This window comes from Anser cygnoides, chromosome 3, assembly GCF_040182565.1.
Source record: "Anser cygnoides isolate HZ-2024a breed goose chromosome 3, Taihu_goose_T2T_genome, whole genome shotgun sequence".
NCBI lineage: Eukaryota > Metazoa > Chordata > Aves > Anseriformes > Anatidae > Anser > Anser cygnoides.
In genome coordinates, this window is record NC_089875.1 from 36,031,549 (window position 1) to 36,051,721 (window position 20,173).

General features: G+C 35.9%; 1 protein-coding gene across 3 annotated transcripts in view; it reads right to left on the minus strand.

Annotated features, from left to right (window-relative positions):
* The window catches only part of CRIM1 (cysteine rich transmembrane BMP regulator 1), a 181,386-nt gene that overhangs the window by 53,173 nt on the left and 108,040 nt on the right, over nucleotides 1-20,173 (minus strand). For 2 of the 3 annotated variants that reach the window (XM_048047756.2, XM_048047755.2), the window contains 3 exons: nucleotides 16,790-16,911; nucleotides 4,857-5,039; nucleotides 1,077-1,274 (listed from right to left, as the gene is read on the minus strand). In XM_048047756.2, the coding sequence (XP_047903713.2) occupies nucleotides 1,077-1,274; nucleotides 4,857-5,039; nucleotides 16,790-16,911 (503 nt within the window). The remainder of the gene's footprint in view (nucleotides 1-1,076; nucleotides 1,275-4,856; nucleotides 5,040-16,789; nucleotides 16,912-20,173) is intronic. The other variant, XM_066993908.1, reaches the window with a different exon arrangement.

Genomic DNA, 20,173 nt, shown 5'->3' on the forward strand with positions numbered 1-20,173 from the left:
ACAAAATTAATTCAGTGTGAAAGTAGTAACTCTCTACACTTCACATGAAGATTTTATACATTATCAGACACCTTCTTCATATCCTGTGATGTGAATTTTGGCATGAAAAAGCACCAATAAGAAAGCTTTAAGCTCCTCAGATTTTTCCTAAATAGCAACTACTCAATGAACTTGGATGGATACTGCAAATCAAGAAAGGCCGCAAGAAGTTATACAAAATTAATTTCATTCTATCAGAGATGGAACAGGAAAAATAAGTGGCAGCTTACTGAGCCTGCACACCTGAAAATATCTGTACACTATGAATACAGCTTTGAAGACTGATCTAGAATTCTGATTTAGAAACTGAATGATCTGGTATTTTTCACGATGAGCATCTACTACAGAAAATGCAACTCTGAACATATACATGTATATATTTTAAATATATAAGTTTGCAAACCCTCACATTTTCATTGCCAGGCTGGGCAAGTGTTTGCCATATAGTTAAGTTAAAGCCTAAAATCTCAGTCTGTTATACAAGATGCATCTATTTCCACAAAATGTAATTACATTTTAAACTCTAAAAATTAAAATCTATCTCCCAGTTAATAATCATCCTTCGTAAGCTTCAATGAAATAATGATGCTTTAATTCGTACTATAATTATGCCCAATGTCCAACTATATTGTGCAAAGATCTTGAATCATCACTACATGATACCATTGAATATGAAGCGAGGAATAATTCAATTATCAGTAATACCTTTTGATGAACATTTCGGTCCACTATTTCCTCCTATATTTATTATTAAGCTGTAAGCATAACTAAGTAAAATTAGTTAACAATGCTGAACTTAAATGACCTCTCACTATGCTTTATTGCACCAAAGGAGTATTGAGCATGGGCACATGCTGTTGTGGTTAAACCATGTTGTAGTCAGAATTTAAAAATTAGCTACCTTCTCTCTAGCCCCTGTGCCATTAGTTTATTAGGTCACAGGAAATGCTGTACCAAAGCTATAAAGTAAATTAGGAACTACCAGGTAAGAAGTAGCCATGGCGGAATAAAGCATAATAGGGAAATACAGAACTCACCTTCACATACTGGGCAGCACTCTCCAGGGACTTTGACAGGATTCAAACAGCTCTGTCCACAGGCTGTCGCAACACAGTGAGCATCTCCATTGATACACTGGCAGAAAGTACAGTCATCCTCTCTCCAGCGGTCTCCATGAGCCTGGATCTGACCATTGGCATAACAGCCAGCAGGGTTATTTATGGGGTAAACTGGGTCTGAAATAAGAAGTTGCAATAGAACAAGAAGTTTTAATGCCTTTTTATGCCTAAATTTTACATGTGAATAACTGCAATGACAGGATGTTATATTAGTTAAAAAAGGTTATGTAAAGCCACTATCAAACACTAAGAACCACACTGCGGCACACAGAGATTAATTAATATAGGTAACAATTTAGATATTTTAATGTTGATATTTACTGTTGAAAATGTTAAGTTAGCTTATACTGAGCATTCATAAATTCAGTGTTCTATTTTTAAACATTTCAACTCAAATTTTGAATTTAACAAGCAGATATGGAAAGGAAAATGCATGTACAGATGGCTGGGTTTTATTTTTTTAAAAGGCTCAGTTTTTGGATCTTCTGCTTTTGTTTTTCAAAATTTTTTTTTTTTTTAAACTGACTTCACAGATTCTAAACGAAAACTGGAAGCATCTCAATGAACCACTGCAATGACTCATGTCAACATGTCACTGAATGTCAACGTTGCATTTTTCCTACATGAAAAAAAGAGACTCAGCAAAACCTGGGATAATACTCTGAAGTTTAATCAACCATCTCTGAAACAAAGGCAAAATGAACAGCAGTTACTAATAGCTGTTGTCTTATTATGAGCCATTGTTTCAGTTTATGACACTAACAAACTCTGAAAATTCAGAGTGAAACTGCACACAATTTCCATCTGGCACTCACTCTTACCCTGAATTTTAGTGATATTCCCCATTTTAACAAAAAGGGTTAAGTTATTTCAAAAACAGGTAGTTTGGGGAACAAAAGACTTTAAAAACTAAGATGTTTCCTAATCTCTTAACTTCTCAACTTACATGTTTTGAGATTTCCTTGAATCTATAATTAATTATTTTGACCTAACCAGAAATGAAATCATATGCAATCAAATAAAGTGAATTTTATCATACAATTCATGGGTGGGACTCTGATTGACACATGAATACTGAGAAAGCACAGAAAAGCCACGTATACCAGTATTATTTATAACAGTCACTTTTGTGTGTCAAAGGACAAAGCTCCTGGTATCCTTGAAAAGTCACTACTGTTTAAAACTACAAATTGAGCCCAACAAATTTCATTTTCTGATGCTGAGGAGTCCAACATGACTTTCAGGAAGAATTCTTTCTGGAGCTAATACAAGAATGGCTTGTACCTGTACAACACAATGAATGTGAAATTTACTATTCGTTATCTTAAAATTGTTTGAGAAAAGAAAGAAGGGTGGTATTTCATTGTATTTCTATCATCAAGAAAACAGAAGAAGAAAAAAAAAATCAGTCATCTTGAAAATCACTGTCAAGAAATAAACAAATAGAGCAGGGAGAGAAAAGACCACCTCTTCACCAACTATAACAGCATGAATAAGCTGACTGTTGAGTATACATTCTGCCCATTTTTCAAAGAAAGTTAGTCAATTTAGATGTCACTTAACATAACCTGAGGTATTAAGAAAGAGATCAGAGTTTGTTTTTTTTCCCCTTTTTAATTGCTTAAAAGAAGCAGGAAAATTACAATATATTAAAAGGGAGCCAGTTGACTAGACTTACTTAAGAGAACGCACGTAAATCAAATAGGATTTATAGTAGAATACAACAAATTTTACCATCCAATCATTTAGAAGTGAGAAATCAGACTCCTTGATTTAGTGCTACAAGCCCTATCACAAAAACATGCAACAGAGAAGTCATGATTTGACAAAGAACCCTGCAACTTGGCTTCTCAATCATCTCAGCAGAAATTGAGTCAGAGCTATTACTTGAAAAAGGAAGTTGTACTAAATAACTGTAAATTATCATCATTTTATCTACCAAGGACCTGTCTTAAAAAAAAAGTTTTCATTGCAGGTCCAATACACACCGACTCATCAAACCCAAATGAAATGAAAGCAGGTTTTCTTGATAGTCTTATTCAAAGGTCACAAGATAGGGAAAAGTCAACTTTAAACACCGTATGATACAGCAGAACAATGTAATGACAAATAATAAGATTGCTGACTATTTAAATCACCAAACTAAGAGGATGAAGGACATACCTAGAACTGTAAGTCCAAATCTAGACAAAAATTTGAGTATATTAGAGGGCCCAGATACAGCACATATATAGATATATTGTTTATTCATTTTACTGTCATGATGCCCCATCTCAGAAGACTTACATAAGTAAATCATTGTAATTACAGGAAATAAAAACAGATCTTATGTATATTATAAACTCAGCAGCTTATAGAGCAATTCAGCGGTGGATCTGCACTTAGAAAAGGTTTTACTACATCACACATGCCATTTCTAGATTTTTTAAATCTTTCATTAAATAATGGTATAGCACTGAATCTTCATCATCCTGGTATTTCATTATCCAGATGTTTTTTGATCTCAGGAGTGTTTTGTTAGGCAATAACAATCTAAGCTGCCAAAACCTCCAATAGTATCCTTCAAAAGTATCCTTCAAAGACTTCAAAGAGCCCCCAAAAGTATCATTCACAATATTCTGTGCTTGTTGAAAAGATCTAGCTCCTGTAGCTGCCTCTTTTAGACTTTACTTATTTTTATTTTTATTTTAACACAAAGTTCTTCATTTTTATAATTGTCTATGTGGAATTAAGCACATATATGGATAAGCACAATAATGGATATTTTGGCTTATTTGCTCCACAAGGAACTATAGGAACACTGAAATTAAGTTCATACCAAACTGTTTGAAAGTGACTTTAGTAGCTAGATTCTTCTCCTATTAGGAGATTTCAGATTTCCAACTTTTTTTTTTTTCCTCCCAACTTATTTTCGGGACATCATTCCTAAGTTTACATTTAACCACACAGACCAGATGTGCTTCACAGGCCTTTGTCTACGTTGTGGCCATACCCTGACCCACAATGGGGCAAGATCCAAGTGTAGAGCAACAGCCCTTCATCTTCCTCCCCTGGAATCCTGTTTGTATTCTGGCAGAAGATGTGTCAAATACTTTGTAGTGTAAGCAAGAGGGTCAATGTGAAATTTCCCACATGATCTTTTTTTAGGAGGACCGCAGGCCTAAGAAGCAGATGAGCTGGCTGTCAACAAGGCAAAGGACGAAGAGAAAAACACTGAAGCCAGATTACTGCCCTGGCTCTTTGCTATAATTGTATACATTGCTGTAGCTAAACAGAAGAACAATGACTGGAAGAAGCAGGCTGCAAAATGATAGATACAGTCTTAGACACACCGCTGCTGTTTTGGAAGAGTCTAAATACCTCGTGCAGAAATTAGCAACAGCTTCTTATGGCCTTTGGGAAGAAGGCCCCCCAAAAGTACAGCATATGTGGCCATGTCTAAGAATGTTCTAATGCAGAAGGGAAAGGAAACCTCAGCAGCTCTATAGGAAAAGGGCAGAATGTCAACATCAAGAAACATCACAAAAATACAAGATGTACTCAGACACAACAACCAAGAAAATTAAAAATAAATTGAATTAAGAAACAATTGGCAAACTTTACAACAACAACATGAAGCGCTTGCTTATTTTCCTTGAAAAGTCAAAATAAAGAAAGCAGCAGAATTAATAAATAAAAAGGATTGAAAAGATAGTGTACCTTCACACACTGGACAGCACTCTCCTTCCGGCACATAATACCTGTCACAGTGTAGCTCACCACACTGGGCAGAGAAACAAATAGAGACTCCACCTTGACACCGACAGAAACGACAAGCATCCATTCGAAACATGTCTCCATCGTAATATTCCATGCTGTTAAATATGCAAGTTGGCTTCACTTCTGAAAGAAGAAAAAATAAGCAATGTCTTTTATGGATATTGATAAAGGAGAAATAGTTAAATTCGGTTTGCTATCAACAAAAACAGAGAAGGAGAGAGCTGATTTTTTCCTTCTTTAAAAAAAATATTTTTTAAGGCACACAGTATATTTTATTGTCTGTTTAAACAATGGAAAAAATAAAATACTATTCAAAATTATTTTCAGAGCTGTTAGTTATTTACAATTAAAATTCTGAATTTTTAAAATTAAAGTAATGAAGGAAAGTTAAGGCACTTGTTTTCTTCATCAGTTTCACATCCTGGATAAGCTAAAAGCTATTTCAGCACAGCTTTTTTCATATTTTAAAAAGCAATTTTCTGATGTTTCTTAAGTGTAACTTTCCTGTCTACGGGACTCTGGTACACAAGTGGATTAATTGCATTAGTACAGTCCAATACATAGGTATTGTTTTTTTTTTATTTTAGAAGGAGATACATGTATTCCATACTACATGATCTGGTACACAGGACAGAATACTTCCTAATTCAAGCAAACTGCTGTCATGCTAGTCGCCTCACAACTATACTCTCCACATAAAATAACCTCCATTGTAATAACTAGTATGTGGTCACTGGTGTTTTTTAAACACAACAAGACTACTTCAACTGTATCTCTTGTACAGCAAAGCCCGAATTATAATTAAATCCTAGCTGAGTAGGAAACTAAAAAACCTCAAAAAGGACTTTTTTTTTCCTCTCAAGTACTGAAGAGATTTGTTCCAGATTTTGAAGCATCACGGACACCTCACAAGGCCTCCTTAGTGCTTTTGGACCTTGCAGCTATCTGCACACAGACAAACACTCTTACACCTCCATCACCCATTGCCAGCAGTGCATGTGCGGTTCAACCAGCTATGGATGCACATACGATGCTGTGCAGCTCCACAGCCTAGTGCTAAATCACTGAATTGTGGTGACTCAAGGAACTGTAGAACAACTACTCCACATTAGTCATGAAGAAATCATTGCTTTACAGTTTCATCATTATATTATCCATTGAAGCCTTCTCCCTCTTCCCCACTATGGAATAATTTTTTTTTTTGTCCTTCTCTGAAACTAGCCCAAGACACTTAAAAAACAGTACCTGAAGTAAAATAGTATATATTAAACAGATATATTTGTTCAGAAGCTATGAATCTATCAGCTTCAAAAGCCAAAGGTTCTGAGAACAGGAGGTCACTTGTTTCAGCAACAAAATAAAAATTAAACAAACAAACAAACAAACAAACAAAAGCAACCAAACTGTTGATAAAAACATTAAATTTCATTATATCTGAACTAAACATAGCAAGGGAAAGAAAGGAAGGAACATGTATAGTATATAAAGAATGATGAAGAGGAAAGAGGGAAGTGATGAAAATAACTAAGTCACACAGGAAGGTGAAAGTAGATACCTATGATTTTTTATTATTTCCTGAGACGTGCCAAATTTCTGTAGAGAACAAACCATCACTAAAAGCCTGAACAACAAATGTCAAAACCATACTGAATAATCCCCCTTCAATACACTAATTTATACTTTTACATACAAATATCCAAACCAGAGCATACTTAAAGCCATTCCACCTTTAAAAAAAAAAGCAGATGATTGCATATGTTGTTGATTTCCATAGAATACATGGAAATCTGTTTATTTACTTATATGTGTAATATCTAGCCACATAGGGCTCAAAATTGTGCCCACTTTGAGTTCAGTTTTTTTTTTTTGTTGTTGTTAATACTCAAATCTCACATGGGATATGAAAAAATATTTCAAATTTTGAATTTGCAAAATCCCCTTGAATCCTCTAAATTTTGGGGGCTGCAGACTCTTCATCTAAGTTGCTCTTGACATTATTGTAGATTTTCTTTAAAATTCTAAAGCATTTCAGTGACTCTAGTATTTCTTTCCACACACACCTAATATTGAGCTCCAGTCTCAAGTCATTTAATATGACTGTAAAATGTTAGGGTTGAAACTTGGAAGTACCCTGAGCAATGTTTGATTTTATATGCCTGTTCTGCCTTTGAGGCATAATGTAGAAAGCAGTGTAAAAAAAAAAAAAAAAAGTAAAAAGAGGAAATACCACTGTGTCCGGGAAAACAGCTATGACCTCATTAGAAAGCTATTCACATAAACAAACACTTGAGAAATATTTCAAGTTTATGTAGCTCAAGCTGTTAGTATAAAACCTTCTCAAAAAAGGAAAAAGTGCCAAGAACTCAAAAGGCATTTAATCCATTTACTCCTGACTTAACTCTTTTGATTGCAGCTTTCCAGATTTTTACTTCCCCCCTCCTCCAAAGAGTAGATCTGAATTCCTGCATAGTTAGGAAAGTAGAATCATCATCTTCCATAAATCAACATTCATTTTAAAACGACCAAACAAGACCAAACAAGTAACTGTAAATCCTGAAAGGAAACAATATATTTTACTCCTATGACAAAAAATACCACAGAATGACACTACTTGTGTATTTTTACAAACTAGATCTATGCTAGCGTATATGCGCACTTATTAAATGACTGAGCTACCCATATGCATCCAGCTATGAGATAAGGATTACCGTTGTTAGATCTGCACAGTCTAAGGACTCAGTCTAGCCAAAACAAGCACAATAAGAACTCTAGCCTTAAATATTCATAAAGTGAAAGCCTAATAAGAGAGCTAGCATCTTGCTGTGGAATTTGTACCAACACGTTTCTTTTAGAAAGATAAACTGAATGATACTCTCAGTTCTCTCTTGCTTTTTTTTGCTTTAAACAGCACTAATTTTATTGCTTTACTGACCTATGTATGTCAGCCACAAAGGAGAGAAAGAATACAGCTATCATTAAACAAATGCATCTTTTCCTGAAAGGCTAGCCACCACAAATTTATTATTCTATTAATAAAGAAAATGCTGCAGGTAGAATTCTTCAAGTACCAAAGTCTCCCCACGTGACAAAGTAATTGCAGTCGTCTGAACTGCACAACACCAAGCAGTTAAAGCTGCCCAAAAAGCCAAGTCCCTCTTCTTATGCCAGCTACCACAATGACACAAAAGGCACGAGACAGCCAGCCAGGCCATGGATTCATGAACACGATCTCAGCGTCTGCCAGCTATCACATAACCCATGGCAGAAGACTGACCCTGACCGAACATGGGTCAACCTGTGACAGGAGCCAGAGCAGAGTGGATGTGACCTAGCATGATGAAGAGTTCATACTGCCTTTTTTGCTGGTTTTGATAGGACAGATGATACCAGATCTCTGCTCTGATGTAAAGTTAAGCATGACTAAGAGAGAATACTTGACTTGGCATTGAAATTCCTGTCCCAGAGTAAAATCAGGAAGAATTCTGGCACAAATTTAGCTCTAGAGATTGCCTCAGTTAGCCACAGCTGTTTTGTTTGGGAGCAAGAGCCCTGAAGTCAGACTTGCACTGAGCCACGCAGCCTCATGCTACATGGACACAAACAGTGCTCATTTCTGAAGCCATTTATCTCCAAACTGAACTGCAGACAGAAACAATTTGTTTGATCAGACCAGTTTTCTATGGCATTTTACCTTTTACTTTTAAATTTAATAAAGTTCCATAGGCTGAACTAATCCAAAATAAAATTTCTGTAATTGAGACTTGTGTAGCTTTCTAGTACTGGTAATTTTCTTTGACTACAATCAAAGAGCAGCACAGAACCATGTGCGAGTTTTGCAACCCACTCTTTGCTAGACAGTAGCTCTGCACACAGTCATTCCGAGCGCACGAGATGCTCAGGCATCAGCTGTCTGTAGGCAAGTTCAGGCATTTTCTTCTGTAGCGTCAGAAATTCCAGCCTGTCCGAAGCGGAAGAGAGATTCAAAACAATCTTCTGTTGTTTCAAGGATGAGAAGGTTTGTGATTCCAGCACTTTGGACGTTCCTTTAGTATACAGAAGGATTTGTACCAGACTCCTGAAGGACACTGGTGCAAGTGCTGTGAACTTTCCATTAAATGAAAGGGAAGGAAATTGACAAACTTTATTCCTGTGTCAGTACAAACAAAATATAGAAAAGCTTTCAGTTTTTCAAAAGCTGTGCTGATAAGGAGTTTAGAAAAGAAAAGGATACAGTTAATTTGAATTAGCCCATAACAATGTTAAAGGACAACACGTTGTACGCTTTTGTTTGCCTGCAAATATATTTAAACAAGCTAGGTGAAAAAAAATATTGGCTTCTTACTCTTCAGACTGTATTACTTTGTGCAATAAACTTCTCATTAAACACAACTGTAGGACCACTCTGGAAGTCCTTTGGTCCTGCATCTAGGAACAGTGATTAGGACTAAAACAAATCTGTAACTATTATTACAAGTCAGTGCAATTATTTATACGTGATTTTATGTGATTATGTATATGCAATTGCACAGTTTGAAGGAAAGAAACATTATTTTGTGGCACCTGTGGTCTGTAAAAGATATTAAAAAACATAGGAAACTGATGTAATCATAGAAAAAAATCAGATTTACACAGTGAGGTATCTAGTAGATAAAGTCCACAGCAGCACATTAGAAATCACTTTTGTGTTCAGATTCCGCAAGTTATGTACAGTGCCTACCTTCAGCAAGATTTGTTTTCTCTGTCTACCTCACCAGCCTATCCCAATCCATTAATCTTTAGACAACTTCAGAGGAAAGACAGATGTGTAGGTTGATACCGGTGTCTTTTTATTATTATTTAAAACACAGTAGACGAGACCTTAAGGCATAACCCTGAGAGACAGAAGGCTTATTTCCAAGTCACCACATAGGGTGGAGGTGAAATCATGGAAAATAGCATGGAAAGATATCCCAACAGAAGCAGCTCTACCTAAAACATTCCCAGCTTAATATTTTCTTTAAAAACATCAGTAATGGAGGAACTGCAACCAACTAAACAATTCTACAGTTCAAATACGGTAACTAAACTCAAATTACATCATGGGAAATTCAGGTTAGACAGAAACAGGAAACAAAAGGAAGCGTCCTAGGTTTCATTACTTTTCCCATCTTTAGGGTATATGTGGGTATATGTAATACTGTTTATTACCTTCCTCCAACCTGCAAATTTGTTGCTAAGAGGACCGATTCTGGGTGTCCCTGCCACCATCTTCTCCTGCAGACTAAATACACTCATTCCTTTCAGATTTTATTGTTCTTGATAAGTTCATGCCATTAAATGTCTCATTGTTTCTGTGGCTTTCCTCTATGCTATCCCCCTTTTGCCCATACAACCTTCTAGAAGAGGAACTTTTTAACACTTGGCATTAAGTTACAGTAAACCTAGCACAGAAAACCACCTGGGTGGCCAAAGGAGGAGCTGGGGCCACCAAACGCTGTGGCTGTGCTCTAAACACCCCGCTATGGTGCGACATTTTCTAGATAAAATGTCGAGCAATTCCTGGAAGCAAGCCATGATCTTTGTAAGGGAGGAATACATTTAAATCCCAGTAGTCTCTGTCAATCTATCACAGAGAAAATACATGCTGTGATCAGTTTAGCCCTAGGCATGTTCATAGGACACAAGCATCTGCAAAAATCTCAGCACCATTAAAAGTACTGGCATACCCCATCATTCATCACCAGTCCATCTGTGTGATATGCCTCCAGTGTATGAGAAAAGCTTAATATTTCAGAAAAAAAGACCTAAATATGTTAGCACAAGGGCCTGATTTGGCATTATAGCTAAATGATGATGCTCAGCAGTAGGATCTTAGCACAGGTCTAACCATCTCCTCCTCCTCTCTTAAAAAAATAAATTAATTCTACCCTTGTCCTCCAAAGTGTTGGTGACTTTGTTGAGGTTTAAGTGTGTACTGAGAGTCAGAACATAACCGGAGACATTAGCTTACCAATAGAATTCCCTTTGGCAAAAACAAACAAACAAACAAAAAACATTACTTCACCAAAATAAATACTAGAAGTTACTTCACTTTACTTTTAAAACCATACCAAACTGCACCATCTAGCATTTAATATTCTTTGTACATGACATACCATCAGTTCCACAGAATATAAGTAGTATCTTCGTTTTCATTAATAAATGAATAAATGAAGTAAGTTAGACTTCGTATTTGACTGGCCTCCAGTTTTCTGCACCTTCTTTTTTCCTTCTCTTTTAAATGTAACTGGTAATTGCACATATTGTTTCGGATACTTTTCCCAATTTGACTACAGCAAGTATAATCCAGGTTCAGAGGATCTAAAACATTTGACATAGCTTGGTAGACTAGCCTGTTTTTTCAGTGTAGTAGACCAAATTCTCACATGACCGTGACTGGTGATTAACCTTGATTTTCAAATACTGCTAAAATGTTCTGAGTCAAAACAAGCAAGCACGAAAAAACAATAACACGCCCCCCAAACACTAATTCTTCTCATCTTTTTGGAACAAGGGTATCTTCTTTTCATATTAATCTTCCATTTATTGTCTTTTGCTCCTTGAAAGCGACATTTTGCGTCTTGATTTTTCTTACAGATTATCCATTCTGTACTACCAGTACTCCCACTTTAGCAAGGTTTGTATCCAACTATTGTTTTTGAAGAAAAGCACAATTCTCATTAATACCATTTGTTCATTCTTCACTTTCCATACAATCCTTCCAGCTCTTTGACAGCTTAACCAAAATAAAACATGAACTTCAAGAGAGCAACTTTATTATCTCTCCTGCTCTATGAAAAAAACAAAACCTACCATTTCACAGTTATGTTCTATCTTTGCATTCTCACGTAATCCCCTCTAGTCACTGGGATCAACTCTAGAACAGTTCTTCTCAATTTGATGTCAAAAATATCCTGAACATATCCCAGTAACTGGCTGGACAATCTCAATGGTTTTTATTTTAAAGTAGGTCTCTATTTAAAGTAAAAAAAACAGCTCCTATTTTTTTAGATGCCTGGAGAGAGATATGCAGCAATGTTTAATTAGGATCACGATTATATTTAGTTCTTTGCTCTAGGACAGACACTTGCCCTGGTCAAATCCTTATTTCTTAAGAGCAAAAGGCAAATAATATTTTTCTTTGTCATGTAAGTTTTGTAAGGATTAGTGCAATGAATAATGAATGGAATCCTGACAACTGATGCCTGTGGGGTGTTCCACTTGGACTCTAGTCCTTCCTCTTTAGCGGAAATTTTCCTTGCTGACACAATATTCCCCATGTAAGATTTCTTTTAGTATTCATTGATGCTCCCTTTAGAAATAGGTGATTCATATTTCCCTTTAGAAATGATAGCATCACCTCTAACCTTTTCCACACTGTGAGCTTAATAACAGAATAACAACTGCTGTGAGGAGTAATTGCACCAACAGGTGACAAGAAGTGTAATTAGAGAGGGATTTAATTTCTCCTGCAACACAGTATCAATACCATAGACTCAAGAAAGCCAAGAGGTTAAGAGAAAAGAAAAATTGCTTATGTCATTGGTATTTTCTCAAATGCAGAAAAAAATTAAAGAAGTGGTTATGAAACAGAGGTTGTGTGTCACATCAGGTGAGCGAGCATGATGATTTAGGAGCTCACTTCCATAACACCATATGATCAAGAAGAGTACAGCCTGAAACAGCAGTATAGAAATGGTCACAGTTTCAAGCCCCAGTGGAAGTTGTCATCTTTTCTTCCCCATATCAATACCTGTTACTGTTGGGCAATGGAAGTTGAGAGCTCACCTCCTGGGGGGGGCAAGGGAGCAGCAGTGGCTCCACAGCCACTCCTGGCAAGGTCAGACGCTGAAATCATTGCTCCTACGTGGCTGTGGCAGAAAGCAGTCACCTTGGACCAGTTGGATGCAGTGACTACCAGGACCACTCTCACACATGCAATTTGATGTCTTTCATAAGACCATCAGAGACCCTTTTAAAGTAGCTGCTGCATTCAAGGAAACTTATCCAAAAGTGGAAGCCCTGACTGACAGAAGTAAGCAGCTGCAGGATGCTCTAGCAATATGCTCTCAAATTTCTAAGGCACGGCTCAGTCACTACGTGCTTTAGCGCAACCTACATTCAAGAGGCCCATGCGTCAATAGCTAATTAGAGAACAGGCAGTTTGGATGCTCTCGTTTCCAAACATTTCCACTCTTGCTGCACATGCAGCTTTCAATCTCTTTAGATTCATTTATTCATGCTTGTAATTGAATGCTGAATCATTTTTTTTTCCTTACAACCTCTCCTATGAGAAAAGGCAGCACACCACAATTAGCAGACAAAAATAAATGAGTAATAAATGTTGAGTGGATCAGGAGAAACCTTGAATTCATTTCAATAAAATGAAGGCTTTGGGGAAAGGCTGCACCTTGGGAATTTCTTGCTCAGTTTTCCCCCAGATTTATAACATATTCTATCCAGAATCCTCTAGAAGGAAAGCAGATTCCAATACCCATGCATTAATTGTAATGGTGAATTATTGTAACCCACAGCAGTGTTTTAAAAAGCATAAAATTATGTCTCCAGCTAGTATATCAGCTTAATGTAAAATATTCTGTTTTCTGCTTATATTCATGATGCTTAAAATCTCACACAGAAATACTAAGAAGCATCCTCTTTCTATAGTATATTTTTTGCTTATCACCAATGAGAAAGTTTTTAAGCATTTTCTAAATGCTGAACAGACAGTAGGTAAAACTTAACTCAATAACAAACTCCAGTTTCAATAAATTGAAACATTCGAACTGTTTCCAAGCAGAAGTAAGCATTATTTTGGTGATAAATAATATTTACACAATTATGTGACAAACTACGAGAAACACAAGATTACACAGGATGGGGAGCATAAGGACACAGACAATATAAATTGGAAGCAAGAAAATGATGAGTGTATTGATTGACTGCTGTTCTTATAATGAGGAATAGGATCATAGGCCATGGGCAAGGACACTTCCAGGTTGCCCAAAGCCCCATCCAACCTGACTTTGAACACTTCCAGGGATGAGGCATCCACAGCTTCTCTGGGCAACCTGTGCCAGTGCCTTACCACCATCATAGTGGAGGATTTCTTCCTAATATCCAATCTAAACCTACCTTCTTTCAGTTTTAGGCTAAAGTAAAGTTGTCCTATTACAACACTCCCTGACAGAGTCCCTCCCCAGCTTTCCTGGAGGCCTCCTTTAGGTACTGGAAGGCTGCTGTAAGGTCTCCCCAGAGTCTTCTCTTTCTCCAGGCTGAACAACCCCTGGTTTTGTCTGTATTTGTGTTTGGGATTGCCCCAGTGCAGGTACAGGGCCTTGCTGAACCTCATGAGGTTCACACAGGCCCACCTCTCAAGACTGTCCAGGTCCCTCTGGATGGCATCCCTCCCCTCCAGTGTGTTGCCCATGACACACACACAGCTCTGTCATCAGCAAACAACAACAGCTCCAAGATCTACAACGAATGACTGCTGCTGAGCTTTCTCTCTCCACCGATTAACATGCTTTTCTAAGACGGACTGACCTAGCGTTAGTTTGAGACAGCGTGCACTGGTTACAAGGAGAACCACGCAGAACCTACAAATCTTTCATGGAGCTTCCAAAGAAGTTTTATATTAAATCAAGGAAAAAATGTTTGTGAAACAAAGACTGATCCATCCACCAAATGCTGACAAACAACAAAGACAACCTACTGCTAATGGAGTCTCAATGCTATATGTGTTTTGCTGCCCTTACGCATGAACTACCCCTCAACACCAGCCAGCTGATCCGCAACAGCAGGCTCTTCTCTATCCTTTCCAGGCTGCCTCCCCAACCTCCCTCTGCCATCCCACCCCATTCACACACACTTGTAGTAAGTGGTACAGAAGGCTGGCCTGCTTCAACACAGCACATCATCAGGCTTACTTAAAAACACAATGTACTTACCCCAGAATACACAAAGTGTATTATTTTTTTTTTCAGTCTCCATACAGTTATTCTTAATACATTCCTTTATGTCAAGGTAACTCAGATAATCAGTATTATTTCTGAGAGCTTTTTTTTTTTTATTCCCCCTACCTCCCTAATTCTATCATTAAATAGATACTATAACAGCAGGAAGACTATATGAATGTCACTGCACGTCATATTTTATTAAACCCTCCTGCCTGTTTTCATAGGTCTTCAAACCCAAGAATTAATTGAATTAGTTCATAACACTGATTATTTAATGTCCCCACATACCATCTATAAATCCATTAACTTGCATTTGATTAAAACTTGCTCTATAAAAAGGCAGCAAATCTTAATTGGAAAGGATGAAGATAAGGAATTCAGTATCTCCCTGAGTTTGTGCCAACAGCTAGCCACCCTCACCGCTGAGAACAGTCTGTCCTAGATCTTAACTGATTTGGCTCTTGTTACATTGATGGCTTTTTTTTTTTTTAATGAAGTGAAGAAATTGATCTAAGCCTATCATTGTAAGGTATTTTCTCCATGTTGTATTAACAGTACACCTCTTCTGCACTTGCTAGCGTTTCAAGACACTTCTGAAAGCCAGAATCAGATTTTAACATTTAAATGTCACTCTCATGAACAAAATTCCTGCCTCCTTTTCTTTTTAAACTAAGGAAGTAAGGGTAGGGATATAAATATATATAAATATATATTTATCTTTATATAGAAATAAATTAATGTTATAACTATGTATTATTTTATATTGTATTATATATTTATAATATATAAAAATGAACTTGACCACCCTAAAATGCACTTGCAAATCCCCAAACTATAAAGCAGTGCAAATTAAGTTTTATGACCATCTTGTCCTTTTCACCAACGATCTGCCACACAGCCCAAGTGTGGCACAGAGAACTCTCTTAAGCAGGAGTTTTAGAGTTGCTCCCATCTTGTTGACATATATATATACATATATATATATATGTCAACAATATATATATATGTGTGTGTATATATATATATGAAGGTGAAAAAACTGAAGGTTTATAAGTAAATAAATATATGTATATATATATTTAAACCTTCAGGCCTACAACTATCCTCTTTCCATAAAGAGCATCATTGATATTAAATATTAAATATTACTTAATAAATATTAATTAGTAAATACTGAACCAACATGTAATTTCTTATGCTCAGAAATTATCTGAGCATGCAACATTTCAAAATGTTTTTTCTCCTTCCATTGATCAATAGCAAAATACCTAAGTCTTTTCCCAACTCATCACATACACCACGGAGCCATCCTGAGATACAGTCATTTCCATGACAAATTTAGTATTTTAAAATCATTTTTCTAAATATTTATATCTGCAAGCAAAAAAAAGAAAAAAGAGAAACTGTCTATTCCTACACTGATTTACAATTTCCAAGGGTTTTACATCTGTGCCAAAAATTACTTTGCAAGTGCCTTTTTTTTTTTTTTAAAGCAAGCCCAACTGTCTAAATAGTATGCACATGTTCACAGTGCTGCAAAAAGCACTTCCAGGGTTTAGCAAAAAAAAAAAAAAATCACTTCTAAAGGAAATCCAGTGTTTGCTACTGGCAAAAGAGCACCTGGAAAACAAGCAGAAAGGAAGACTTTCACTAAATTTCAAATTCCCTGAGGTTATAGGGAAAAATGCTTTAGAAATTAAAGGAACATGATGACTTACAAATGATAAATTTTCCCACTTAAATATCTTCAATAAAACTTCCAATTCCTTCTTACTGAATGAACTTCAAGAAAATTCTCTCTTATATCTTGACAACATAATAAAAATAACCAAATACCCAGCATCTCCCACAGACATAAAATCCTCCTCTCCAGGTACAAGAGAAAACTTCACGTACCATTGACACATTCAAAGACATCACAGCACTTGCCAGGTGTTCCATCTCCACGTGAGACTATTTGGGGAACGGAGCCTGCCTCACACATGGGGAAACCACATAAACCAGAGAGACACTCGCATCTGAAACCAAAGAAAAGTAAGGAAAAACCCATAAATAAATGAAGCCACACATAAAGGGAAAGAATAAGCAAATGGAAAATGGAAATCTATAGCATAAGTTCCAGTATTAGTATATTTATATTTTAGAATCATCTCTTTTTAATCTAATGACCAAGATCATTTACCAATCTAAACTGTTCTTTTTTTTTTTTTTTGATAATTATTTTAATCGTTTGAACTCTTCTAGGTCAAGCAACAAAAGGTTATACTGTGTTACTTCAATACCCCAGTAGCATAGGTAAAAATTCAGGAAAATATTGTTTCAAGATTGTTTGAAAAATAACGATATTCTTTAGATTTTTAAAACAGGCTTCTCTTTCAATTCCATGAATAATCAAAACTGATGAAATACTAATAGCAGTAACTGCACCTATTTGGAAGAAATAGCACCCTTACATTAGGAAACCGTATTATACCCAGTTTTACATAGGGAATAATTAAAGACATTCTGCAGAATCATTACATTTAAGCCAAATGAAAATAACTGCAGGTGTCTTCTCCATGCAAGTAAAATTTAGTTATTTAAGAAAATAGCCTAAAGAATTGGAAGACAAAATGTAGATAAACAGCAGTTGCATTTGTTTCCAGATTCTTTGCTTTATGATTACCATAATTGTTTAGAAGTCAAACAATTCAGATTTTCAGTGAGTTTACATTTAACACAGTCCTTGCCCCAAACATTGGGCATACTAATGGAATAAACAGCAATGTTTCAATAAAAATGAACACAATGAACAAAGAGAAATATTCAAATATCATAGCCAAGAATGTCATGGTATAGCACGTAAATTTTCAATTGAAGTTGACAGGTTTTTTATCTTTAAAAAAATTGTAGGTTAATTTGGCATCCTGCAAATACTTATGAGCTTCAAAAGGAAACAAAAAACTGAGCAGATCTTTTAATTACAAGTTAAAGAAATGAAAATAAGAACTCTAGCTGCTAATAACTATTGCAAATATATTTATGCATTCCAAGACAACCCCCAAATTAAAGCATCCATAAGAAACACCATCAGTAATTAATGGGCTTGCTTAATCTTTATTCTTAAAAACTAAGAAGATTGATTCTCCTCTGCCATGACTGTCTTGTTAATTGCCCAACAGCCACTGCATCTTAGACCAGGGCTCAATGAATGACGAAGGGTCTCTCAACAGACAGAGTAAACAGCTCTCCCTTTAAGTCTCATCAGCATTGGAAAAATGTAAAATTCTACATTGTAAAGTATTACTTAAAAGGAAATTTGCAAGGAGTACAAGTAAACTCAAGTAATCTCAGAGGACCTTTAACATACTATCATAAAAGTATTTTTTAAATATTGTATTATGGCACTATATTATTATAAAGGGAAAAATGAGTCATTGAAAAAAATAGTATTATTACATCACATTTCACAAATAAGGTTAAATATGTCCAGATAAGCAACATAACACTATATGCACATATATCGTAAAGTACAGTGACGACTTTAAAATGTATTTCATTTTGGGATTTTGTTTCATAGCGTTGTTCTTATCATAATAGTAAAGGATAATAAACTAAAACAACAAAAAATATGAGTAAAGAAACCCAGGATTTATTTATCATACCTTTACTTTTGACATTTTTTTCCCCACAACTTATTTGTAAATTAAAAAAAAAAGGTGGGAAACATTTTATTTTCTGTATGCCTTTGTCTTCACAGACGTAGGGGGAAAAAAAGAAGCAACATTGCTTCTGCTGCATGGGATCAAAAAACCAAAAGTATTTGTGACAGTAGCTTCCTTTTAAGATAACTCAGTCCCTCCTCTCCTCTTCAGCCTGACAATGAAGGGTTAGGGTTGGGATGGTACAAAGCAAAAATGAAGAAAAAGATGTGGGATGCACACCTGTCAGAAAGGTTTCTTCAAAGAAAATTACAAGAAAACATTTATCCCTCCTTTGTTTTCCCTTTTCCTTATCCTACAAAACCTAGCAGATATTACTGGAAAATATATTCAAGAGTACCAGCAGAGGAAGGCTATGTATGACACCTTTTGGCCAAAAGAAAGGAAAAAGCCGAGAGTACGCTAAGACATGCAAGTAATCTTACAGGAATCCATACTATCTAACCTTTCTTTGCCCCAGTAAGAAGAATATATTTATTGAGGAAAAACAAAAAACAACACAACCCCCCACCCCTCCCCACCAACAAAACAAAAACAAACAAAACCAACAAACAAAAGAAGCAAAAAAACTCAAATCAGCCAATTAGCACTGTCATGCTCAAGAAATCAGTATCTAACCCATCCAGCAGTCATTGCTTTAGAAGCTGCTTTTCCCTTCCAACAATAAAACCCTGAAATAAGTGCCTACATATTCCTGAAGAAGAAAAAAGTCTTTTAAAAGTACATATAACAAAACAAGTACAGACAAAATCAAAGTAATTTTATAAACCTTGATAAAAAAATAGGTTGCACTTCAACCACCCTATGTTGAATACACAAATAACCACTGGGAAAATGTGCAGATCAAACTTCATATAAGTTCACTCTTTTTTTTTCCACAGAGAAAATGGCAAACATGCTGGAAACATAGTTGTGGACCGAGTCTTGTGGACCATAGCTGTTTCCAAGTCTTGTGAGCTGAAAGTACCACTCAGTCATATCACCTTCACAACAACCTTTTCCAGACATGCCTGTGTCCTCTCTATTGCTTGCCTCTCAAATTATCATGAATCACTTGTGTTCCAGGATAATATGAAATGGTTATATTAATAACTCATACCTTTTTTTTTGTTCTCTCACCTTCTTCTCAGTCAACTGCTTTTAAAATTAATCAGCCAAAAAAGTAAACCCAAAAAACTGAAAAACTTATGATTGACAATCTTCTAAAACATGGGCTGAAAAAGAAGTTTAGAAGATTGTTGGGAGCCAACGTTTCTTTTTTTGCAGAAACAAATCCCTTCCAGTCAGAATAATCAAAACTTAGCATACTAATTCAAAAACAGGAAAACAAAACAGATATAACAGTGTAAGCAAAACAAAACTCCACCCTCCAAAAGTTTTAATAAATTGACTTCCCATTTGGATTAAAAAAAAAGTCCCTGCATGGGAGAATGTCAAAGCAGCAAATAGTCTCAGATGGACTTAAATAGTCTGCATTCTTTTCAGCCAGCTCTGCTAGGAAAATCTTTGACCATCTTCCAGGCTATTAGCATGGAAAACATTGTTTTGGAGACAGAAGTCTTTCAGTAAGAAACCCAAG